The sequence below is a fragment of the Mytilus galloprovincialis genome, chromosome 6 (assembly GCF_965363235.1).
Source record: "Mytilus galloprovincialis chromosome 6, xbMytGall1.hap1.1, whole genome shotgun sequence".
Lineage (NCBI taxonomy): Eukaryota > Metazoa > Mollusca > Bivalvia > Mytilida > Mytilidae > Mytilus > Mytilus galloprovincialis.
Window position 1 is genome coordinate 35,698,549 of NC_134843.1, and position 27,496 is coordinate 35,726,044.

Consider the following 27,496-nt stretch of genomic DNA (forward strand, 5'->3'; position numbering starts at 1 on the left):
CACCCATTTATTATCATCCATTTTATTTGAAAAAAGTCAAACGTATAAAGTTCAAAGACATAGTGAATCTTAAACTAAATATTTCCAAATCCGTACAAAAGCTTTTTAGAGGAGGCCATACATATAGTTCTGTCAATTATTTTTGTTTTGCTCAGGACCTGTCTGTAACTGAATAGTGAGAATTAAACCTTTAACCAACAGTTTCCTTGGAATTAATTGATTTAAAACGCACTAGAAATATTATTTCATAATAAAATTCAACAAATCTCGATTTTTCATAGACAGGATCGTTTTGCCAGTGTTTGGCCTATCAAGAATATGATTACCACACCTATTAACCGTCCTCTCCCTATTGGCATTACCACACCTATTAACCGTCCTCTCCCTATTGGCATTACCACACCTATTAACCGTCCTCTCCCTATTGGCATTGGCGTCTTTTAATCAAGTCGATGCTTTGATTGCAAAGATTCAACTCATTTGCCACACCATCAATAAAATTCAAATTACGCTTCTGTCGATTGATTGATGGTTGGATGCTTAACGTCCAGTGGTAAATATTACATGCATAATAAACGTGTAGAGAGTGTGACATTCTCTCTACAAGAGGCATCGGATTTAACGTTTTCACTCTGACCGGATGGGACTGTAGACCCTTCAAACGGACTCCCCACACTTTGGCAATGGTTTTACTGACGATCGGAACAAGACCAATAGTTTCCATATTTTTTTACCCCGATCAACTTTGAGTCGAGCGCGCGACCATAGAGACAGTTATGAATATGGAAGATACATATACATGTACGTATAATAGTCTGGAAATAAATTATAAAAGTATGCTAAAAAAAAAAGAAGGAAGCCAGTCGTTAACCGTTTACATTTCAGCGTGTTTTAAATTATTTTTTTTAATATAATAACTTTTATATCAAAAATGATAATATAATCTCGCTTCAAATTCCATTATTTTTATTTTTTCAAGCTTAATTTTGATTTTGTAGCTTTTTAAAAAAGGATTCATCGTTTGAAAGATAAATATATTGGTCAAGTGTAATGACGAAGTAACGATCGGTGCATTTGATTACCTGTACCTCAATTAATCATCCCCTTCAAAGGTTGTTGTCAATCAAATCATCCCTAAGTTTAAAATAGCACCAATTCAAACAAAGTATGTGTATTCAACGAGCCACGAGTTGATGCAGTTTATGCTCCCCTCCGTCATCGTTAATTGAAATAGGCCGACATACGGTCAGTTAGGTTGGTTATATCGAGTAATGTCATTTTATTGGAAATCTCTATTATGTTTTTTTTAGTCTCTGCTTATATATAAATTTGTACTATATGTTACATAAATATATATATATATATAAAATAAAATATATAAAACATTTAGCACCTCATGTTGTAGTTAACCATATTTGCCGCAAGTTTATTGTTTTCTACTTGGTATTAAATTAATATAGAGATCCATTTTCTTACACCTTGTGATCAATTTATTTAGCGATCGTCAATGGCAGTCAGCAGGGTTAAAGAACATCGGTTGTTCGACCTGTAAGTCAAATGAGTTTTCTTAAAATATATTTTTTCACTCTTTTGGTCTTTTGGAAAATGATGTTTGTGCTGTATTTAGACTTCTCTTCAACGAAATATGTTTGACATGCACACGTATAAAAATTACAGTTTTAATCCAACGCAATCATAGGTTTAAACGTTGTTTTCAATTTAGACTTGTTTATATTTATTTCGTTTGGGCTTGTATTATATTTTCCCTCCGGTTTATATAATCCGTTCATCCTATTTCGACTCTTTAAAACTCAAGAGTCTATCCTAAATTGAGGTAAATTATATGGCCTTCCAAATACTGTTTCGATCCCTAACATCACTGAAGAGACATTAATTGTCGAAATCCGGATATGGTGTAAAAAAAATAGCACCTCATGTTTTTGATTTACCATCATTGTCGCAAGTTTTTTGTTTTCTGTTTGGTATTTAATTAATATAAAGATCCATTTGTCAAATCGTGTGATCAATTTATTTGGCAATCGTCAATGGCAGTCAACAGGGTTAAAGAACATCAGTTGTTCGACCTGTAAGTCAAATGCGTTTTGTTAAAATATATTTTTTCACTCTTTTGGTCTTTTGGAAAATGATGTTTGTGCTGTTTTTAGACTTCTCTTCAACGAAATTTGTTTGACATGCACACGTATAAAAATTGCTGTTTTTATCCAACGCAATCATAGGTTTAAACGTTGTTTTCAATTTAGACTTGTTTATATTTATTTCGTTTGGGCTTGTATTATATTTTCCCTCCGGTTTATATAATCCGTTCATCCTATTTCGACTCTTTAAAATTCAAGAGTCTATCCTAAATTGAGGTAAATTATATGGCCTTCCAAATACTGTTTCGATCCCTAACATCACTGAAGAGACATTAATTGTCGAAACCGGATATAGTGTAAAAAAAAATCGCACCTTATGTTTGTTGTTTACCATCTTTGTCGCAAGTTTCTTGTTTTCTGTTTGGTATTAAATTAATATAAAGATCCATTATTAAATCTTGTGAACAATTTATTTGGCAATCGTCAATGGCAGTCAGCAGGGTTTAAGAACATCAGTTGTTCGACCTGTAAGTCAAATACGTTTTGTTAAAATATATTTTCTGGTCTTTTGGAAAATGTTGTTTGTGCTGTATTTAGACTTCTCTACAACGAAATTTGTTGTACATGCACACGTATAAAAATTACGGTTTTTATCCAACGCAATCATAGGTTTGAACGTTGTTTTTAATTTAGACTTGTATATATATACATGTAACACAGAAGTTGGTGATACTTCAGTTAATATGCTTAGATAAACGCCTAATATTTCCACATATTACAACAATATAATATATTTCTTTTAAAGATACTTTGATAAAAAAAAAAACCAAGGTAAATAGTTTATTTTTCTTTTATACAAAAAAAATGTTATATATCTGAGAAAAGATATTAAGTCATATATTTCTTTTTACAAAAACAGAGCTACAAATAGTTCCTATATAACAAAAATGGAATAAATTTTGTAAACATGCTTAGACAACAACAAATATTCCCATTTAACAGCAATGTATTAAAACATAGATATGAGATTTCGCTATGCTTAAAACTTCGACGAGTAAGAAAGTCATTTTAATCAGATTGACTAAAATACACCATACATATGTTAGCGATACTTGGCAAATCAAACATAGTCATACATGTAGTGAAAGATAATCCCTTTATTACAAAGTTATAGCACATTTCTTAAAAGATACTTAGATGAACAAAAATTTCCGTATATTACAACAATGTACGAACTACAGTGCACAGTATATTATATACATATTTTATTTGCGTTCATAAAATGTAAGAAGTCGTAAATTTACTATGTAAATTGGGTCGATTTAAAAAAAAAGAAGTTGAATACGTTTCTGTTGCCAAGGGTTTTTTCACAAGTAGTTAGCAGAACAGTTCTAGTTTCCTACATACACCAAACTATACATTTTACCTTTTCAATAACGTTAATGCAAATTTCACAAGGATTAATCCAAATAGCTTTTTTACTGTCCAATAACTTGCAAGTACGAAAAAGACAGGACAGAAGTATATTTTGTTTATATGTTTTGTATTTGCACAACTTTTGAAAGTTGATCATGCATTCCTTCTAAAATAATTTTATTAGACCAGATAAAAACTAAAAGATGACATAATTCGACAAACGCAAATGTTAAATCGCTTTGACGTCAAAAAAGAAGATAATAATCAACACATGCAGTGTAACTTTTAAAGCCAGTTAAATCATCAAAACATAATAAAAACACAAGTAAAGAACGTTTAAGTATTCAATATAAATTTAAAAAAAATTGAGAATGGAAATGGGTAATATGTTTAAGAGACAACAACCCGACCAAAGAGCAGACAACAGCCGAATACCACCAATGGGTCTTCAACGCAGCGAGAGAATCCCGCACCCGGAGGTGGTCCTCAGCTGGCCCCTAAAAAAAATTGTATACTAATTCAGTGAAAATGGACGTCACACTGAACTGTATAACATAAAAATTAACTAAATTAAAAAAAACATACAAGACTAACAAAGGCCACATGCTCCTGACTGGGACAGGCGCAAAAATGCGACGGGGTTAAAAATGTTTTGTGAGATCTCAACCCTCCGACTGTACCACTGTCCAATGTAGAATAAAGAAACACATAGCAATACGCACAGTAAAACTCAGTTTATATTTACGCTTCTTATATTTAGGGATAGCACCAGATACCAATTTAAGACATGCTACATCTTCATCAGGAATACACCCATCGGAAGCTTAACAAGGTCGGCCATGAGTTCACAATTAAAATTGAACTGTATCTGGTTACCCTCACCTTTAAGTTTCACTGACACTTCCTGCTGAAGTTTGGTAGCATTGCCAACTGCCAAATATTTGTGAAGAGTAGCGATCTTCCCGTCAAGATAGGTTTTGAACAGCGAGAATGTATCAACCAAATCGTTTTTCCCAGTATGATGTACAGAACTACCATAAGGCAACGAATAGTTTTGTCTCGACCTAAATATCTTGAAAAACATCCTAAAAGGAAATTTAGTAATATACACCTTCTACATGCCGGTGTGCTTGAAACTCTTTTTTTAACTTTTAACTAATAAATCAAAAATGATAATACCATCTCGCTTCAGATTTCTATATTTTATCTTTTCAAACTTAATTTAAATTTAAGTTTTTTTTTAAACTCCATATTTGAGAACTAAATATATGGGTCAAGTAAACTGTCTAAGTAATAATAGATGCACTTGATTCCGACAATTGGGTAAATTATTTCTGAAAAAGTTTAATTCGATAAAATCTTTTAGAATATGAAAACAAAATATGTAAAGATTTAAAAACAAAAAGCGTATTGTGCTATTTTTTTTATTCCATTTGTTTCAGCACAATATGTGTATTCAACAAGCAAAACAAATCATGCAATCTATGCTCCCGTCATTCATGCCTCAATGCAATAAATTGAAATACCCTCAGAAACGTTAGTTATGTATAGCAATTTCATTTTATTGGAAATATCTATTATGACTTTTCATACATTTTCCACTTCTTATCTAGATATAATTCACTTTTCAAGCACTCCCAGTATAGGATGCTGACATATGCTACAATCTACAAATATCATGAACCTGTTTACCCATTTTACACTACAACTAGCTGGCATATGATTTTTCGTAAGTTGTTTTTTCATTTCCTATTACAGGTAATAATGACTTTAAGTGCTAGTCGCTTCAGGACAATGAAAAAGGTAGTTTTTGATGAGCTGAAGTCCAATCAACTTGAAACTTAGTTCACTTGTGGCTTATGAAATGATCTTTCTAATTTTAAAGCCAAATTAGAATTTTGAACCCAATTTCACGGTACACTGAACATAGAAAATGACAGTGGGAGTTTCAGGTTAAAGTTTTGTTTGTCAAGGTAGTTTTTGATGAAGATGAAGTCCAATCAACTTGAAACTTACTATACTGGTTGCTTATGATATGATATTTCTAATTCTAAAGCCAAAATAGACTTTTGACCCAAATTTAACGTTCCACTGAACATAGAAAATGAAAGGGGGAGTTTCAGGTTAAAGTTTTTAGTCAAGGTAGTTTCTGATGAAGCTGAAGACCAATCAACTTGAATCTTTGTACACTTGTTGCTTGTGAAATGATCTTTCTAATTGTAAAGCCAAATTAGACTTTTGACACCAATTTCACGGTTCACTAAACATAGAAAGTGGGAGTTTTAGGTTAAAATTTTTGGTCAAGGTAGTTTTTGATGAAATTGAAGTCCAATCAACTTGAGACTTGGTACATATAATCCCTATAGTATAATCTTTCTAATTGTAATGCCAAATTAGATTATTACCCAATTTTTAGTCCATGGAACATGGAAAAGGATAGTGCGAGTGGGGCATCCGTGTACTTTGGACACATTCTTGTTTCTCTTTAAATCGAATATTCTATTTGACTGATACATACATATGTATTTTCAGTTTTGAAGATTAATACAATAAAGCATTCAATTATTAATTGTAGGAGATACTAAATATTGGAGTAAATTACCGTCGTCGGCATCAAATAAATACCAGTCACCTATTGATATTGAGATGACAGCATATGCTCTTCTAATCTATGCTCGTTTAAAGTCAACGGATGATGGATTTGATGTGCTAAGATGGTTAGTAAAACAAAGAAATTATAATGGTGGATTTGTGTCAACACAGGTATATTGGATCTAAAAGTTTATTTTTGTTTTATAACTCAGCATTCGTGAACTTTTATTAACTACTTTCAGTACATAAATACATCTATATGATTTCTGAGATAAAGAAATCTAGAAACACTAGAAAAACAATTAAAGAAACGAATGAGAGTAATTTCTCACTTGACTTAACTTTATAGTACTAATGATGGGTTGATTAATTCTGATAATTCTAACACTGAATCTCAGACATCTGGACAGGATACATTACTCGGTATCAAACAGCATGATGCAAACTGTGTAATATTTGATGATGAGTCTAATGTAGATAATTTATTATTACCTCTCCCTCAGGTCAGTTTAAGAATTGATGTTAAATTATCTTATGTCTCTGTGTTTACTTTAGCAATTATTGTTTTTATATATTATATAATCAATTTAGAAAACCATGCATTGACAGCTAATGATAAGATTTCTAATTCTTATGGTTTTAGTAAATCAAAATGTATCAGGATTTGTTCTCATAACGTTAATAGGATTGAAAGTAAATATGAAGAAATTAAACATAATCTTATGTTTTCTGATAACCAACCTGATGTATTAGGATTGTGTGAAACATTTTTAACAAAACACACAACTGATAATGAATTTCAAGTTCCTGGTTATGTATTTGAAAGAAACAACAGAACATCCCAAGGTGGGGGTGGTCTGATCGTTTACTTTTCTGAAACTATTAAATTGAAAAAAAACAACAACATAGAAATAGGGGGTAAGGAAACAATGAGGTTTGAAATTAAACCAGATTACAAAAAATCTTTTTTATTATGTTTTGTGTATAGGCCACCTAAGTCACTGATAGATTGGGTTTATGATTTTGAAAAAGAAATAAGAGTGGCAATGACCATGAATTCAGATATAACAATTATTGGTGATTTTAATTTTAATTTTAAAGCATCAAACAAACCTCCGCAAAAATGGCTGAATGTTTTAGAATCATATAATTTTCAACAACTGATTGTAGAAGCCACAAGGGTAACAAAATATACTAGTACACTGATTGATCATATTTATGACAATAATCCAAATATGGTAGAGGAATCACATGTGTTTAGATATGCAATGAGTGACCATTATCCTATCTGTTAAACAAGGGAAGAAGTCAACATTGGCAAAAAGAATACACAGGGTACAATGACATATAGAAATTTCAAAAATTTCAACCAAAACAAATTTTTATTAGATCTTTAATCTACACCTTTTCATGAAATTGAATTTGAAGAAAACCCCTCTGACTGTCTACAATTGTTTAATGATATATTGAACAAGGCTTTAGATAAACATGCTCCTGTTGTTAAAAAAGAGAGTTAAAAGGGACAGGCAGCCTGAAGGGTATAACAGTGAAATCATTTACGTTAGGAATATGAGAGATAAATATAATGCACTTGGTTTATGGAGTGAGTTTAGATTTTGGAGAAATAAAACTAAACAATTTGTAGATAACTCAAAAAAGAATTATTATAAAAATATGGTAAAAGACTCCAATGACCCTAGAACCTTATGGAAATGCCTTCACAGTCTGAACCCAAAAGTTAAAAATACACCATATGAGTTAGCCACAGAAGATAACAATACAACTAAAAGTAAAAAATGTATAGCTGATACTTTAAATAACTTTTTCATTTCCTGTGCTGAAAAACTAAGAGAACAAGGAAGTTATACACCTGTTAACAAAGCAGATTTTAGTAATCTTAGTAAATTTGTTAAAAATAAACAACATAAACATGAAAATTTTTCTATACCATCGGTGAACATGAATGAGCTATTTCATGAATTAGCAAAACTTGATATAAATAAAGCATCTGGTATGGATAATATTGGACCAAAAATCCTAAGATTAAGTGCCCCTCTAATTGCATCACCTCTCACATATATATATAACAGAATGATAGATACTGGTATATATCCTTCATTACTGAAGGTTGCTAAGGTAACACCAGTTTTCAAGGATGGTGGCAAGCTTTTAGCAACAAATTACAAACCTATATCTGTTCTTCCAACTTTATCAAAATTAATAGAAGGACATGTTTCTAATAAAATGTACAAATATTTATTTAAACTTAAACTTTTACACCCTACACAATCTGGTTTTAGGCCGCAGCATTCTTGTCAAACTGCACTTATCAATATCATTGACAAATGGTTGCAAGAAATGAATGATGGTAATTTAAATCTAGCAATTTTATTAGATTTAAAAAATGCTTTTGATTTGGTAGATCATGATAATCTTTGTTCGGTAAGGGCCATATTTGGCCCCAATTATAAAGTTCATAGTTACAAGACAATAAATGTTTTAAGTTGCCTTAAAGACATGTTAGAAAGTTAAACAGAACTATTTTTGTCAAAGTTTAATTCTAACACGTTGATTTTTACATCCCAAAAAGGTCAAGATAAGGGATTTTGATGAAATTTGACAAAATCAGCTAGATTTCAACCAAATAAAGGACCAGGAAACATAGAGCGCAGGCGTCGACAAGCTTAAGATTCAAATAAGATATGTGAAATGTCTTCACAAACATTATTTTAAAAGATTTTTGTTGTCGACGTATGCGCTCTATGTTTCCTGTCCAATAATCTATGGAAATTTACCCATTTTCATTGATTTTTTTCGTGAAAAATCAATATGAGTACAATTTGTGATGTCATAATGAAACGCAGAAACGTAAAATTTTCAACAAAATGGTTTATATCCTAGCTAGTCAATGTATTAGCTATAATTTATCGTGATATTGGTCGTTAAATCCGAATTTGAAATTTATGATAAAAAAGGGGGCCATTTTAGGACCTTATCGAACATACTCCTTTATGGATTTAGTGAGGCTACTGTTAGTTTTTTCAAGTCATATCTCAATAACAGAAAACAGCAGGTAAACATTTGTAATGTTTATTCTGAACAACAACATGTAAAATTTGGTGTCCCCCAAGGTTCTATACTTGGTCCCCTATTGTTTGTACTATTTATAAACGACCTTCTCTTATGCAATGGAAATTGTGAAACAGACCTATATGCTGATAACACACTCTTTATAAATCTGGGAAAAACATAGAAATATACATGATGATGTTCAAGAAGATTTATACAGGGTTGAAGAGTGGTGTAAAATGAATAACATGTTCATTAATACAAATAAAACAAAATGTTTGGTTACTGGAACAAAACAGAAACTATCAATTCAGACTTATCAACCAAACTTGATAATAAATTCAAAAGTATTACAAAATTCTTCATGTGAAAAATTATTAGATGTTAAAATTGACAGCACACTCAACTGGAAAAATCAAATTGCCCACGTTTGTGCTAATATATCATCCAGAATATACCTTCTTTCTAAAATAAAGACATTTGTAGATATAAACTCAAGGAAAATATATTACAATGGGTATATTCTTCCCTTAATTGACTACTGCTGTATTTTTTGGGGTGAATGTAAAAATGAAGGGATAACAAGAATTGAAACTCCAAAAAAGGGCAGCAAGATTAATTATAGATGCAGATTCTTTACCCCCCTTAGCCCCCTTATTAAAAAAACTTGGGTGGAAGACAGTTGACAATAGAATAAAATACCACAATTATTTACTTCTATATAAATGTATGCTTATGGAAGCACCAATGTACCTAGTTCAAAAGTTTAAACTGAAATCAGATGATAATCTTCACTCCTTAAGAGATGTCACTCAAGGTAATATGATAGCGGAGCTATTTAAGAAATCCTTTGCTTATTCTGGATCAGTGTTATGGAATGGACTACCACACAAAATGCGTAAAGTTCAAAATACTTACTTTTAAGCAAAGTAATAAGAAGTACCTGACACAATCCTGATAAGAAATGTTAGCTACAATGTATTTGAAAATTTTTATTTTCATTTGATTTTTTGACTACATGTACAACTTAAACAGCATTATATATTATGTTAATAACAATACATTGAACTACATGACTGTAAATTAACTATGTGTGTTTTAATTGTATTGTAATTTGTATGTGAGGGTCTCAGGGAAGATTAGTTTATTGTAACTAACTGAGTTTACCCTCTTTAAATAAAGAATGTATTATTATTATTATTATATATCAATATTCAAGAAAAGTCTTTTGCAGCTTAAAATTGACATTTGCTGCGCTCACTTGTGAAAAGATTCACATTGTGGTTATTGACTGATATTTTACGATTTCAATTTTTATAATTCCGATGATCGATACTTTGAGATTGCTAGCGCCCGAAACTTTCTTTCATGATTTATCTTTATTCGGAATGCTCAAACCATTTATAATCCAGATCACGGTTATAATGCCTTAAAACATGGTTTGTGGGTCCTCGATGCTCTTCATATTTATACTTATTTAGCTTTCTAACTTTTTTTTATCGGAACGTCACTGATGAGTCTTATGTAGACGAAACGCCTATCTGGTTTATCATATTACAAGCCTGGTACCTTTTATACTATTTTGCTATTCAATGATGTTAAGAGTCTTATTTAAAAGGAATACGTACCCCTTTTTCTGATTTAATCTCAATTTAGAATGCCTCTTTCTGAGATCCTAGTTGAATATAAAAAAGAAGATAAAGATAATATGTTTTTTTATGAGTTTAATATATTTCATGTTATAAACTTATAAAAGCTGGAAAAGATTTTTTTTAAAAACAATTTGAGGACCGTAAAGTGTTAATTTAACTACAGATACATACATAAATACTTTCTTTTATTGTAGGATACAGTGATAGCACTAGAGTCGTTGTCTGAGTTCAATGTTTTAATCCGTCCACAACAACTCAATATGACTGTATCAGTCACAGCAGGTCCACAAGTAAAACAATTCACTGTTAACACTTTAAATGCCTTAGTTCTTCAAGCAGCTGAGGTACGTTCATTATCAGATGTATGGCTGTCCAATAGAAAACGAAAGTATTTTTGAAACTCCGAGGAAATAAAAAAGGAAAGTTCCTAATCAAATAGCAAAATCAAAAGTCCAAAATGTACAAAATGGCGGATTTACCCTGGTTTTATAGCTAGCTGTACCCCTCACTTGTGTGACAGTCGCATGAAAATCCATTATATCGACTACAATGTGTGAACAACACAAAGGAGCCTGCAGTTCAGTGGTTGTCGTTTGTTTATCCTGTTTGTGTGTTACATATTTGTTTTTCGTTAATTTTTTGTACATAAATTATGCCGTTAGTTTTCTCTTTGAACTGTATTACATTGTTATTTCGGGGCCTTTTATTATAACTATGCGGTATGGGTTTTGCTCATTGGTTTAGGTCATACGCTGACCTATAGTTGTTACTTTCTGTGTTATGTTGGTCTCTTGTGGAGAGTTGTTTCATTGGCAATCATTCTATACATGTATCTTAATTTTTTATATATAATAAGTGAAAATGTCAAAAATTGGTGTACAATAGTCATGTTTGTGTTATAGTCATAATCACCATAAAATAAATAAGTGTTTCAACAAAGATACAAAATACATATAGACAAAGCGCATTAGCAAAAATTTAAGACAAGAATACAAAACTTACAATAGCATAATAACACAATGACGGGATGTATAAGTACCGAGCTACGTCTAATAGATATTTTGAAAAATAGACTAAACAGTAAAAGTTATAATTTACAAAGATAGATACAAGAAAACTGAAACACGTATTTAAGATGATACACAACCTCAATATCTAGAATGAAAAGCTCAACACCATTTTTTATTATTTGTAAAATTGAGAATGAAAATGGGAAATGTGCCAGAGAAACAACAACCAATGGATCTTAATACAGCGAGAAAATCCCCCACCCTAAAACGTTTTTCAACTGGCCCCTAAAATAATTGTACTAGTGCAGTGATAAGGGACGTCATACTAAACTTCGAAACATAAAGGGGCCTCGGTGGCTAAGTGGTGTAAGTAGTTACTACTGTTATCACTAGTCAGCCAACAATGAGGTTGTGAGTTCAAACCCCGCTCGTGGGGGTGCTCTCGACTCCAATCTTAATTGACTATGATTGTCAGTTTTCCTTTCGAAGGTCTGTGGTTTTCTCTGGGCACTTTGGCTTCCTCCACCAATAAAAACTGGCCTTTATGAAATAGCCTAAATGCGGTGCTTAAAAGTAGCGTTAAAACACCAAATATCAATCAATCAATCAATTGAAACATAAAAAAAGTAACTAAACCAAAACAAATGTCATACAAGACTAACAAATGCCAGAGACTCCCGACTTAGAACGGACAAAAATGCGGCAAGGTTAAACATTTATTTGAGATATCAATCCTCCCGCTATACCTTTAGCCAATGTATCAAAAACAAACACAAACCAATACTCACAGTAAAACTCAGTTGAAAAGAAGTCCGAGTCCGATGTCTGAAAAGGTAACAATAAAAAAGAAATGACGATACATAAATTAACAACGAACTACTAGCAGTTGTGAAGCTAGTATGGAATATTTTTCAACTTGGTCTTGTTATCCTTATGAATTTATTTAGGAAAAGGACGTGACGCTTATTAAAATACCACTTGTTAATCATTTTTCGGCTTCGGCATTCAAGATGGTTAAGAAATGGGCTAAGACGAAGCCGTGTCTTTTTTCTTTTATTTCTAGTTCCGAGGGTTATATTAATGAAACCCAATCAGAAAAATTTGATAGGTAAGTGAAAAGAACATCATCATATCTGAAAGCGAAATTGAACGATCTGGTTTCTTTGATATACTTGATTTGAAAAGTGTTCGGGGAACTCCGAATCATATGAAAATAAGTAGAGATATGCAAGGAGATGCGCACATTTTGTTTCCATATGAATGCAGAAAATTCCTCAAATATGTTATTTATAAGACACTTCAGCATACTGATTACTTTTTCCTCTATGTAACATGTTTTATTTTTATGGATTGGTTCAACAATACAGAAAAATCACTTATCATTATTTTATTTTATATAGAGAATAATACATGGCAAAATCCGTATCATATGTCGTATCATCCCGAGACATCAATATCAGCCCAAGGGCCTTTAGGCCTGAGGGATGATATTGGTCGAGGGTGATACGGCATGTGATACGGATTTTGCCATGTATTATACACTTTATCATATATTTCAACAGAAGAGTATTATATTATATGAATTGTTTTCTGATCCATAACACTGGGTTACCTTCAGTTCTACTTTTGTCTTGTTTCAAATGCCTTAAAAGAACTGCTCAATTACTTATCCGAACCACCTGGGTTACCTTACAATTTGCGTGCTGTTGTTTTAAAAATATTATGTTTATTATTGTATTAATTTGTGTGTTTTGTATTTTTCATAGTTGCATTTAGTGTGCCAAAAAATATGAAACCTTGACGTTCGTGACGTCACATACCAAACAATGACGTCATTCAAAAAATTTACCTATTGTGAGGAAAATTTTTCTTAAGCAAAAAAAACCCAAAACTGACTTTATGTAAAAAAAAGTAGGGGTGTGATAAAGGGTATGCGATAAAGGGTAGGGGTGTGATAAAGGGTATGCGATAAAGGGTGCGCATCAAAGTTGCGCGATATGGATTAAACAGCAGGCTATTTATCACATATGCAAAACTACTGTATTTACTACTAAACATATGATAAATTATCATATACCATTTCATAGCGGAAGTTTGAAGTGTTATCTCTTTAGTTTGTGATTTCCAATTTTTAAATTTCTGCCTTTTTTAAAACAATTTAATCGGTGTAAGATACTAGCAAAGCTTCATTTCAAGCGTTAACTGATTCAAATATACTTATATATATTTATATATATTGGTTCTATAATATTACAGCTCCAACAACCTTTTCCATCGCAAGTTCAAATCCAGGCCAGTGGACATGGAATAGCTTTAGTTGACGTATGTACTAGTTACTCTCAATTATTTGTAATATGGTAAAGACAAAAGAAGTTTGACGCTCCCCAAGCAAAAGTTTCCTTGGATGTTTAAGCTGTTCTCTGAATGCCTTTTTTAGTGGGATGGGTAATGAATAAGAATTTGATAAGTTAATATTTTAAAGGTTTTGGAAACATTGTTTAACTATCTCAAAAGACCTGTTTAGATGATAAATGGAACCTTCCTCCTCAAAATATTTCCTTAATGTAAACATTGAATTTATTTTTTATTTTTGCTGCATTGTTTAGATTTACTAGTTGATGCTTGTGTATATTCATATTAATCTAAATTTCTAAAAACAAATTAGATAAAAAAAAAAATTAAAAAAAAAACATGTGCTCACTCTTATTATATTATGATTACAGGTAGCTGTATTTTATAATGTTGAGAAAGTGCACAGGAAACGAGAATTACCTTCATTTGATATTTCTATAAGCATTTTGCAGCAAACAATTGACTTGATAGAGCTACAAATATGTACAAGGTTTGTGATATTTTTATTTCACCGAAATATTACACGTCAAATTAATTTTTCCAATTGTCAAAATATAGTTGAAGAATAAAATCACCCTGAATTTTATAAACTATGATAAATTTTCTATTTACCTGAATTTTGTATTTCCATTTTATCAAAGCTGGCACCCTAAATAGTTTTACAGGCTATACTTTTAATGATCATTGGAAAACGGCTAACAGATACTGCTTAATCAGTTGTGCTGTAAATGTATGTATGTGATGTATGATAACACAGTTACATGATCTGCATATAGAACATAGGCATGCTAGGGGTAAAACAAGTTTTGACTATAACTTTAAAAACCCGATATAAGTGGAGAAACGTTGTCAATATCCGAAATGTTCGAAAGGATAAGATCTACTTATAGTTTATATACTTTCAGAACTAACAGAAGTCATTGTCCATAAATGAGGAGTTTTACCTATTTTCGATAATAGATAAAAAAAAAAAACTTTTTGCATCAAAATTAATCAACGAGACAAAATCTACAAATAAATCTCAAAATAGTATCACGATTTCATAAAACTATTACAGCTTTTGCGTTTTAATGACGCGTTTTTGAACATTTTCTATTGGTCTTTTTGCTGAATATACGTTGAAGATGCTCATACAGATAGTTTAGCGACACATGCTTTTAAGAGCCTCTAGTTCTTAATCATCAAATATATACTTATTGACGTTTATAATGAAACTAGAACACACCCGCGAAATCGCGGGCATTCAGAGCGTAGTTTAAAGTATCAGTATGTAAAGTGTTGTTGGAAGAATTTTGTTAAATACAGAATGACTGGAGAATTTCAGTAAAAGTATCATAAGTCATAGGTTAAAGGAGCCTGTAATTCAGTGGTTGTCGTTTGTTTATGTGTTACATATTTGTTTTTCGTTCATTTTTTGTACATAAATAAGGCCGCTAGTTTTCTCGTTTGCATTGTTTTACATTGTCATTTCGGGGCCTTTTGAAGCTGAGTATGCGGTATGGGCTTTGCTCTTTGTTGAAGGCCGTACGGTAACCTATAATTGTTAATTTCTGTGTCATTTTGGTCTCTTGTGGAGAGTTGTCTCAACATGGCAATCATAACACATCTTCTTTTTTTTTGTAATCAATGAATTTTGTAAAAGATTTAATGACTAAAGAATTTCAGAAAAAGTATCAAAAGTTCACATGAATAATTTTAGCGCTTATCTGTATATTATGAACATTCATTACTATATAAATAAAGCGTATTTACTTTCAATTCTAAGTTTACTAATCGATCCATGGTAATCATTGATATAGTATACAGACCCTCTCTATTTAATAAACTCTGTGACTGCCGTGGATAGTAAACTTGAAAATGATAGCAGATAAAATTCTGAAAATACACTTTATTCGTAGTATATGTATGTTCAAAGTATACAGAAAAACGCAAACCGGAAGTCTAATCTGACTTAAAATTTCGTACAATGACGGGACAATACCCGGATGCCTTTTTTCTCGTTTTTCTCCTAAAATAACTCAATCTGAATAATCATATGAATGGATGACAAATTCGACTATGCACTGTACCTATAGGACACACAGGTGTGTTGATTAATTTATTGTGGAAAGAAGAGAAGCGACACCAAAAATGAGGTCTTCTCGTTTAATAGTATAGATATTAATTACAATTATTCTTAACTAGATTGCATCAATTATTTTTGTCAATACGAAGGTTCATTTTTAAATCTTTTTGCAAATTTGTTGTGAAAGTATTGCATCAAACATTTATCCGGATTTATGTCATCATCACAATAATGTTTAGTTACAGCGCACGCGTCGTAGGCAAATTTATTCAAAGAATTATTTTAAGTATTTATAATCCTTTTAGAGTGTTTTACGACAATAGGTTACATTTGTACATGTCAGTCTTTCTTTAGTTTTGATAAACGTGTTTATAGATATAGGAAGATGAGGTGTGCGTGCCAATAAGACAACTCTCCATCCAAATAACAATTTAAAAAATTAAACCATTGTAGGTCAATATACGGCCTTCAACACGGAGCCTTGGCTCACACCGAACAACAAGCTAAAAAGGGTCCAAAATTACTAGTGTAAAACTATTCAAACGGGAAAAGCAACGGTCTAATCTATATCAAAAAACGAGAAACAAGAAACACGTATAAATTACATAAACAAACGACAACTACTGTACATCAGATTCCTGACTTAGGACAGGTGCAAACATTTGCAACGGGATTAAACGTTTTAATGGTACCAAACCTTCTGAAACAATAGCATAACATCACAACATAGAAAAACACACGATAAAATATCAATTGGCAGGCTTAACTCAATCAAAAAATGTAAATTAATACAATAAATTAATTGCATTGATTTGAAGGACCTATTTTAAATGTTGTTTTTATAAAGATTTGTTTATTGCAGATGGCTTCTAGGAGGATCAAGTGGAATGGTGGTTCAAGAGATTGGAATTCCAACCGGATTTGAACCTAAGACAGATGAAATTGCACATATGTCTGTAGTTAAGAAAATTGAGGAGGAAAATAAAAAAGTTGTTTTATATTTTGATGAGGTAAAAACTTCAAACCCTAATTAAAATGTTTTCTGAATTATGAATTCCACAAGAAAGTCGCAAAAAGTTAACAGTTATTTTTCGTAGCGATACGCACATATGTGTATGATTTGTAAAATATTTGGGTAGTTATCTTATGTTAGACAGTGTTAATAGGTAAACACTTAGTCGCAAAATTAACAACGAATTTTTGACATATATAAAGCTTCCACATATGTAGGGTGACTCTTGACATTGGATAGAACGGGTTAATTCAAAAGAGAGTTACAATATGCACTCATCAGACATTTTGGGTTTCGAATTTGAAAAAGAAAAAATAAACTCGACAAATAAATATATAAATCTGTCATGCATTAATGGCGGGGACTGTGCACCTCGTGATATCTTATTGGTTCTCATTTCTTTGCTTTGTTGGCTTATTGGCGCATACACCACATCTTAAGGGATGTATTCTGGAAACTAAAGACACAACCAAGTGTATGTATATGAAAATTATGCATTAAACCAAGTATGGTATGTGATCTTTTTATCAGTACATATTATTTTCTTCCAATGTCTGTTAACAGTTAAAGTTGATTGTTATTGTTATCCAGTGATCCTTCAGTTGTTTAAAATGCTTTAGTGCATTCACTTCAGTAAATGATGTATTATTTTCCTGCTTCCCATGAATCACTAAGGTGCAGGTAATTTCATTTATAAAAACAGTAAAATGCTTCTGTTTTATGCCCCAATTACATGTAATGTGCAGATTTATTGATTGATTGATTGTTGTTTAACGCAAATTTCAGCATAAATGTGCTATTCGTGGCGGTCAGATTTTATTTGTGGAAGAAGCGAAAACTACCGAACTTCAGTAGGAAAACTGAAAATATTCATCAGTTAAAATTTGAGTCGAGCGCACCTGCTACATGCACCATTTGAACTAACAATCTCAGTGATGACTTGCTATTGATACAATATATCAACCACTTAAAACACTCGGTCGTTGAGACGTCTGGGGCCAGCAAATATTGTTATTTTATTTAACTAGATGATTTCTGAGTTTTTAGAAGGCAATTATCTTATTTAAAATCTCTGAACCTGCTAATCTTGTCCATATCCATACAGCAGTGATACTTTGTATGTTGTTGTTTTTACATTTCTGTTATCAGGTATTAACTATCGAATAAGAGTGTACTTTTACCGACGTTTTATAAATCTTATAAGGTAAGATGATCTGCGGCGTCACAGGTTGAGCAGGAACTAATGAACCCTCCAGAGCATTTTTTTGCCTCTACATTTTTGTCTAATTCACGTGTTTCGACTGTCTTTTTTTCTCTATTGATAATGAATGAAGAATATTCATATTTGAGCCACACGAATAGTCATTCAGAATCAAATTTTAAAATATTATCGCACTGTTTTGATGAAATTATTACTTCTCTGGCAGATTTCCAACAATCCTATTTGTATTACGATGAAAGCCACCCGCACTGGATTAGTGTCTAAATTGAAACCATCAGCTGTTAGAGTCTATGACTACTACGAACCTGGTAGGTGGAACCTTTGTAATATATTTTAAATTATTAAAAACATTATATCATGCAAATACAATGTTTAAACCCGTTGTATTTACTTGCACCTGTCCTAAGTCCGGAACATGATCTTCAGTTGTTGGCTGTTGGTATGGTTCATAAGTGTTTCTCTTTTAAATATTTCTTCTCAATATGTAAGGTTTTTGTACTACTTTTTCTTGCATTCACTGAACTTTTAAATTTGTACTGTTTCAATGTGCAGAAACCATTTTACGAAGCATAAACATAATACCATAATTAAATGTTACCATTGGTTATAGGACATTATTTCTTATGAACAATATTTTCCTTTATTATGGCACTGTTTTATAATTTTCAATAAAAGAAAAGCTTATCATCAACATTTTCTGGTAAGATAACCAATATCATATGTAACGTCAAAATGACATAGAAATAAACTGACTTTATTGATAGTAATTAGTATTTAAAAGAGAGACGATAGATGCCGAAGTGATTTTTCAACTCATAAGTCGAAAATGAACTGACAATCCCTGGCAAAAAAATAAAAACCGAGAATTATCTCAGGTGATCCGTAGGTGTAAGACGATTCTGATCTACATATGTCACCAATCGTGTTTCCCGAATAATAGCAAAATCGCCAATTTGTCTACTTCGATAGGTTACATTCCACATATGAAAAGTGCGTCATAGACTTTGAATGATATCTTGTTATCAAAATAATAATATCAACTTTTTCAAAGAGGAACGAAAGATACCAGTCAAAGTCATAAATCAAAAATTAACTGACAACGCCATGGCTAAAAGTGAAAAAGACAAACTATCCACATCTGATTCACGCCACCTCTAGAATAGGCAGTTTCACAAAGCCCGGCTTTGATGCTGATAAAATATATGTTAATAATTTAGAAAGAGGTTTCGTGGAGCACTTGAAAACTCACCAATATACCGTTGTTTGTAAGGACACTTATGTAGTTTAGGTATACAATACAGTGATGGAAGATCCAGTTCATCATCTTTGGTCGAAATTCCAAGGGAACATAGAACAGACCTATGATTTTCCAGGATTTCCTATTTGGTAAATGGTCAATAAAATTGAGAATAGAAATACATGATTTTAACGATCCATGACCAAATAAATATGCCAATTACACATAATTTGTTTGGTTTTTTTACTCTTCAGAACACCAAGCAACCAAATTTTATCATGTAACTGTCCTTCAAAACTCTACAGTGTGTGATGTTTTCAAGCTGTGCCGATTGTGTAGATAGTAAGTTAAAATTGAATCAGAACAGCACTTAAATAAAAAGCAATTCTCAATGGGAATGATTCTTTAATAATGTATATATGTGGTTTACAACTTTAACATATGTCGTATTCCGTTATAGACCTACTACGACGCAGTAAATTTAGACAGCAAGCTAATCGATTGTCAAAACGGTATAGTCGCCTGATTTTTTAAAGTATCAACAGTTGCAAATTATATGTTTACATAGAACGCCTCTTACGAATTCATATCCATCAACGAAACTAATCCTTTCTTTGCACATTAAATAAACTATTTTGGTAACTAGACTGTACATTAAGATATATTTGCAATGCATACATTTTGACAAATCAACTTCAACATGTACAATGCAAATGCAATACATCGATCATTAAAAGCTACAGAGTGCATGTGAATAATGTGTATTGTTAAAATAAGTGTCAAATTCAGTTGATGCACAAAACTGTACGGCTGTATAACTAAAACATTGAAACAAATGATAAAACTTTCGATAGTTTTTTTTTTTCAAATTGAGACATTCATTTGCTTAATTTTCTATAATACATTCCGAAATATTGAAGTAGGTCAGGGTAAGGACCGATTTTGGCCTCAAATTTCAGGTTCATCTGTCGAAAGATTTTGACCTCTTTTTAAACACTTAAGTGTCTATTTCATTTGATTCAGTTAGTTTTTGTGAAAGATTTTAACTGATTTAGTCATTAAAAACGATACGATTCAAGCTCAAAATGAAAAATTTACCAAATTTGTTAAACAAATGTCACTTTTCAGATGGTTTTTGTCAAAAATGAAAGTGGCCGCATCCGTGTTCATCCTAAACCTTTATATATGTTATGTATTATCATAAAATACAACTTTCATTCCAATATTAAGGATGAACATGAATGCGGCCACTTTCGTAAAAAGCGAAAGCCGTCTAAAATTTAACTAAAATGATAGAATTGTGAAGATTTAAAAAGTTTAGCATGACTTAGGGGTGCTAGTACTCGATATATGTGCATTGTATTGTCAAAAACAGCCCATATTTATGTAGCAGAAGCATTCTACTGTCCAAAAAATAACAAAACGTTTACATTTTAACAATTTGGTAATACTGCTATATTTTGGGGCCAAAAAGGGGTCTTACCGGACATTCTCCTTTCCTTTATGTACCATAATTCTATACTAAAGAGGGACAAAACACATTAAAAGGACAGTCAAACTCATAAATCGAAAATAAACTGACAGCGCCATGGCTAAAAATGAAAAAGACAAACAGACAAACATTAGCACACATGACACAACACAGAAAACTAAAGAATAAGCAACACGAACCCCATCAAAAACTAGGGGTGATCTCAGGTTCTCCGGTGCTAAAGTGATGACTCCTGCGTTGATGATTCCATAGGGCACGACAGTTTCACTAGCATCTGCGTCAACCCAGTGAAAGTTAATTTTCATTAACGATCAAATACTTCGATTTGGTACACGATACGCTAGTTTCGTCTTTTAAATACTCATAGTATCTAGTGGCGCTAGAATAAAAACAGTTGAAGGGCAAAATTAAATACGATGCTGAGCATTGAAACTACAAAATTCCTAAAACCTGTGTCAATATATTCAGGTAAAAACTTTTATTTCTACAAACCAACCTTCATAAGACGAACGCACATAAGATAGAGGAGAAAATACTGAAGTATATTCAACTAGTAAGTAGAAAATAACGCCATGTCTAAAAAAAAAAAAAGGAAAAAAAACAACAATAGTTAAAAAAAAAACCACAACTTAATATATATACCTGGTGTTGCCTTAAATAGATATTGAATAATATATATATATCAGCATGATCAGTATTTTATCATATGTGTGTATTTGTCTTTCTATGAAAGAGGGACGAAAGATACCAAAGGGACAGTCAAACTCATAAATCTAAAACAAACTGACAACGCCATGGCTAAAAATGAAAAGGACAAACAAACAAGAGCACACACGAAACAACATAGAAAACTAAAGAATAAACAACACGAACCCCACCAAAAAACTAGGGGTGATCTCAGGTGCTCCGGAAGGGTAAGCAGATCCTGATCCACATGTGGCACCCGTCGTGTTGCTTATGTGATAACAAATCCGGTAAATAGTCTAATTCGGTAGGTCACATTCATCAAAGGGAAGGGGATTGTAGTTACGACGTAAGGAACATATCCGATATCATTTGTGAAACGGTTATTCCATAACGGTCAACCAACTCGTGATGGCGTCCGTAAAATTTACGAAGGGATATTTTCAACTTCACCATTTAGAACTCTTGGTTTAATAGCTTCCTTGTGAGCAGCAACCCTCTATCAAGAAAATCATGATAGGAAATGCAAGCACGGGAATATCGTATCAGTTGGGAGATATATACCCCGTATGCAGGTGCTGCTGGAATGTTGCTACTTAGAAATGGAAAGTTCACAATTGGAATGTTGAAACCATCTCTTTTGTCGTAAAGTTTTGTTTTCAACCGACCCTCATTGTCAATTTCTAGATGTTAGTCAAGATATGAGGCCGACTTAACTGTATCTGTAGTATCCTTTATCTCTATCTCGATTGGATAGATGTGTTCCACATAGTCACCAAATTTTGAATTATTTAGTGAAAGAACATCATTTATGTAGCGAAAAGTAGAGTTAAAGGATATTGCTAACTTCTTATCTTTCTTCCTAAGAAGTTCCTGCAAGAAGTCAGCCTCATGATGATAAAGAAACAAGTCGGCAAGTAGAGGGGCACAGTTTGTTCCCATGGGAATGCCGACAGTCTGTTGAAAAACACGTTCTCCGAACGTAACACATATGTTGTCAATCAAGAATTCAAGCATCTTGATAATATCAGTTTCAGAGAATTTTTTGTTCGAATCAGAGTGATCCTTTACAAAGTAGGATTTATCCCTCCCTAAGACAAGATACTTGTATCTACGTTGGACATTCTTTTTTACGAAGCAAAGCAACACCAACTCTTTCAATTTGTCTTTTAGTTTGGAATGTGGAATACTAGTGTAAAGAGTAGAAAGGTCAAATGTTTTAATACTGTTACACGATGAAAGAGAGTTAGATTGTATGTACTCTAAAAGATCTATTGAATTTTTAAGTATCCACATCTGATTCACGCCACCTCTAGAATAGGCAGTTTCACAATAACTTTGAAGCCCGTCTTTTATTGCTGATAAAATAGATGTTAATAATTTCGAAAGAGGTTTCGTGGAGCACTTGGAAGACCCAGCAATATACCGTTGTTTGTAAGGACACTTATGTAGTTTAGGTATCCAATATAGTGATGGCAGATCCAGTTCTTCATCTTTGGTTGAAATTTCAAAGGAACACAGAACAGACCTATGATTATCCAGGATTTCCTCTTTCGTAAGTGTCGTGAGGGTATATGTTGAGTTTCCAAGTGAATTGTAAATACCTAATTCGTTTATCAAGCAGTTAATGTAATGAGTTTTACACACAAAAACGATGTTGTTTGGGGCTTTATCTGCGGGAACAACAACATATTTGTCATGGAGGTAGGATAGGTGCTTTGCAACATTTGGGTCTTTAAAGATTGACGTAGCATGGGCATTGATAGACCCATTCAGTTTATTAATTCTGATTTGAATCAACGACCTAACTGCCTTAATCCATTCGGAAAGAGTGTCTACGTCTTCCTTCTCGCGTTTAGCCCATTACCTGGCATAATCCTCAACTGAGTCCATCAAAATTTTAAAGTTGTATTTCCAATTGATGGATTTAGACTCACGATATTTCGGACCTTTCGATAACACATTTCGTAGAGAAGTGTTATTAACAATGTTGAGGTCACCTGTAATAACGTGGCCAGCAGGACTATATGTGAATTGGGAACTAGCACAAGTGCAATCAGGAGGTTTAGACTTGAAGTCGTCAATATCGAGATCCTGCAAAACGTGTTTGTAATTGAAAATTTTAGTTGCAATAGGTTTGGTATAGGTATAAGAAATGATTGGTACAGACTGGTCTTTGAAATAAGGAGGTATTTTCGATTGAACTAATTTATGATGAAGGATATTGCCTAAGTTGACGCCATCGATACCTTTGTTGGCAAAGGAAAGATTAAGGAAAGATCTTTTCTCTTTTTCATCTTTACCAATGCGGACTGGCTTGAAAAGTCTGTGACTTGCAATATCCGAAATTATAGCTGTAATTTTGTATTGGTTTGAATGAAGGTTTGTAACAGTGGATTCAAAACATAAATTGAACAGAAAATGAAGTTTAGAAACGGATGAATACCTAACGGCTTTTGTATAAATGGCAGCAAGTCATTAATAGATACATCATGCAGAGAAGGTGATGTATAATGACGATGACCATGACTGCGTCTACGTCGAGGAGTCGAGTTGAAAATATTCATCACATTCACCGAGTTACACGAAAGACTAGATAGAATACCTACACCATCAATTTTGTCATTGCAACCATAAGGTGTCGCAGTTCCCAATTGTCTAGTCCAGTAGTCCTCTTTTTGTCTACGGAGAGTCGTTGAAAGATTAGGATTGTTAGAGCTATGGTATATCTTTTCGATAATGCGAACTGTCATGGAAACGATGGAATGATCGGGCTGATTGAAATGCTGGTATAGAATGTCGTTAGCCTTGAGGTTAATGTCTGATCTATGACCGCACATACGTTTGTTTAGCCTTCTTTTCGTTTCACCGACGTATACCAATCCGCAAAGGTTGCACTCTAATCCGTAGACGACATTTATCGGTTTACAATTCAGATCATCGTAACTTCTGGTGAAATATGACTTCTTTGTCAAATTGCTAGTGAATTCAGCATCTGTAATAAAAATTGCACAAGTTTTGCAGCCTTTGGTCTCACATTTCGAAATGTGACAGTGTTGTACTGTGTCATCAAAAACCAAAATGTCTTTTAGGAGAACTGAACATGGCTGTATATGTGTAATATTGCTGTTGTCACTAGGACGATGATCTGAATGAGTCATGTTTGTGATATTTGTCATGTCTGGTGATGAGGGGACACCTGCCGTATCAGACGACACCGTGTCCATGGTGACGTCTGTTTCGGACCTTTTTATACTGGGCGACGTCCGAGCCAGTTTCCTGTTATGGAGTTTATATTGGTTATGTTAAAAGTTCAATTTAATTGTACCCGTAAAGTGGTCTTTTTTACTCAACTGTTTACCGAGACTACATCAAATAAACAGACCCTATGTATGCTCTCCCTCTTCAGTCCAGGAGTACTTATAATAGGATATTGGAGATATTTTTAACAAATACATGATGTTGAAAGTTTCAAAGCTGTTAAAAACAATTACATTGTTTTAGATACGACAACAACAGAAAATGTTTCCTGCTTGTTTATTTCTAGATTATGTTTACGTACGATGTATGTTTCGACTTCAGGTAAAAAGACTGTTTGAAGGAAGTAATTTTGATGGAAAACTGGAATTTGATATGCTTAAAAGTAAAAAGAAATTACCTGATTAAAATCGTAAATGTATCAAATTGTCGAATTTCAAGAGAAAAATCAATACAATTCCTAATAATTAATAAATACCTAAATAGCGTTTTAGTAATATTGATTATATTGTGAAGATAGCAGACTGATGGTTTTCGGGTGACGTCCAAAAGTAAAAAACAACACAAGATAATACAAAATGGATGTTTGCAATCACTATACAGTTTTAGCAATGGAAAAATGCGCATAGCTTCTTTAATGTAGATACGCTATGAATGCACACCCACGGTGGTGTTGTTACAATACTCACACGATTGTCAAAGTCCCGGAAATATATTTAAATGAAAATGGAGGTACAATTTTGTCAATTACCAACAATGGCACACAGCAGTACCAAGTATAAGAGCTATGTGTGAAATTTTACGTAAGGAATTGCGTCCACAAGGTGTTAGTATATTTTATTTGGGTGTCACATATATCACATTACTAAAAACGTCCCATAACTCTTATACAATAAAAGTCCGATAGGTATATGTAACCAGTACAAGTACCGTGTTAAAAAATTTTAATATTAGATTGCCGTTCCTTAAAATCTCTAGACGGCGACGAAAACAGGAAAGAGTCAATCTAAAATCTAATACATAAATGAATTTTACGAACCCTATTGAGAAAACTTGTTCCACTAAATTGAGTAACTTGATTACATAATAATTAAGAAATCAAAGATGCATACGTCCTTCAACAAACCGAACGTGGATGGGTATTTATAAATCCTAACAACAAAAAGATAATACGTACTGATCTTAGAGTACTGTCAATTACTGATAGCTAATTGAAAGCCATATAAAACTTATAAAAAAAAGTGCGTATAAGACTTTACTCCGGGGAACATTCATAACGGAAAGTCCCGAATCAAATGGCAAAATCAAAATCTGAAACACATCAAACAATCAGCCAACAAGTGTCATATTCCTCACATGGTACAGGCATTTTCTTATGTAGAAAATGGTAGATTGAACCTGTTTTATAGCTAGTTAAACCTCTCACTTGTACGACAGTCGCATCAAATGTCATTATATTGACAATGATGCGTGAACAAAACAACGACATAATATGTAAAAATGTCAATAATACAGCACTCAACATTGTTCTATAACCCTAACCACTAAATACAAATACAAACATGTAACGAAGAAGCACACAATGGCATACAGACCAAGCATATTAGTAAAAATCAAAGACAAGATAACATAAATTTATCATGTAAAATATTCATCCGTACACATCTATCATTATATGGATCAAGTGTAAATACGTAATATCAATCAGAAAAAAACATGACATACAATGTCATGATACAGGTACCGACAGATTGAAGAGCAGTGCATGTGCATACATATATAAAATATAATACAGAGTTTGATTTTATTTTTCTGCTAACAAAATCGATATTAATACAATTACAACAACATTACAAGATATAATAAGTGTGAAATTTGTAACCTTTTATCATGTTTATAAAAAGTTTAATTAAAGTATCGATCATGTTACCCGGATCATATCTATGTTTCCAGGCTGGGTAACCAACATCTGCGTAAAAGTCAGAATGTGCAATCCAATTTAGAATACGTTTTCTACAGGTACAATCAAATATTTTATCAATAAAAGAAGTTAGTAAAGGTTTAAGGAAGTTGTGTTAATCAAAACAATAACCAGCAAAATAAACATAAGATGTGAAACATGCATGATTGCCAATAAGACAGCAAACGACCAAAGTTTAAACATGCATAGCTAACGTTCATAGGAATCCAAAACATCAAAACAGAAACGAACGTATCGAACGAGCTGTGAAATATAAGCACCGCAAGATGGTGCCAAAAAAAGCGAAATAAACAAATGGAACTAAAAATCGTCCCTTTTGTGGTAATTTTTATGTGTAGAGATTCCCGTTTAAAACTTA

General features: G+C 32.5%; 1 protein-coding gene across 2 annotated transcripts; it reads left to right on the plus strand.

Moving 5' to 3' along the window:
• The first annotated feature begins 6,081 nt into the window (after nucleotides 1-6,081).
• Nucleotides 6,082-27,157, plus strand: LOC143078113 (CD109 antigen-like). Of its 2 annotated transcripts, XR_012979059.1 has the most exons (9): nucleotides 6,082-6,275; nucleotides 11,020-11,169; nucleotides 14,092-14,157; nucleotides 14,559-14,677; nucleotides 17,115-17,262; nucleotides 18,692-18,794; nucleotides 19,978-20,065; nucleotides 25,482-25,542; nucleotides 27,111-27,157. XR_012979059.1 is itself a non-coding variant. In XM_076253082.1 (8 exons), coding segments are annotated over exons 1-8 (792 nt in total). In that variant the 5' UTR covers nucleotides 6,082-6,158; the 3' UTR covers nucleotides 25,483-25,583. The 2 variants fall into 2 exon arrangements, 1 of the variants encoding a protein (XP_076109197.1); XM_076253082.1 differs by lacking the exon at nucleotides 27,111-27,157 and having other exon boundaries at nucleotides 25,482-25,583.
• The last annotated feature ends 339 nt before the right edge of the window (nucleotides 27,158-27,496 follow it).

Bases quoted from the DNA above. Each gene is read 5' to 3' on its own strand.
- LOC143078113 (XM_076253082.1), top strand. From the start codon at position 6,159: ATGACAGCATATGCTCTTCTAATCTATGCTCGTTTAAAGTCAACGGAT. The intron at 14,158-14,558 runs GTATGTACTAGT...TTATGATTACAG, and splicing joins ATGGAATAGCTTTAGTTGAC to GTAGCTGTATTTTATAATGT. The intron at 14,678-17,114 runs GTTTGTGATATT...TGTTTATTGCAG, and splicing joins GAGCTACAAATATGTACAAG to ATGGCTTCTAGGAGGATCAA.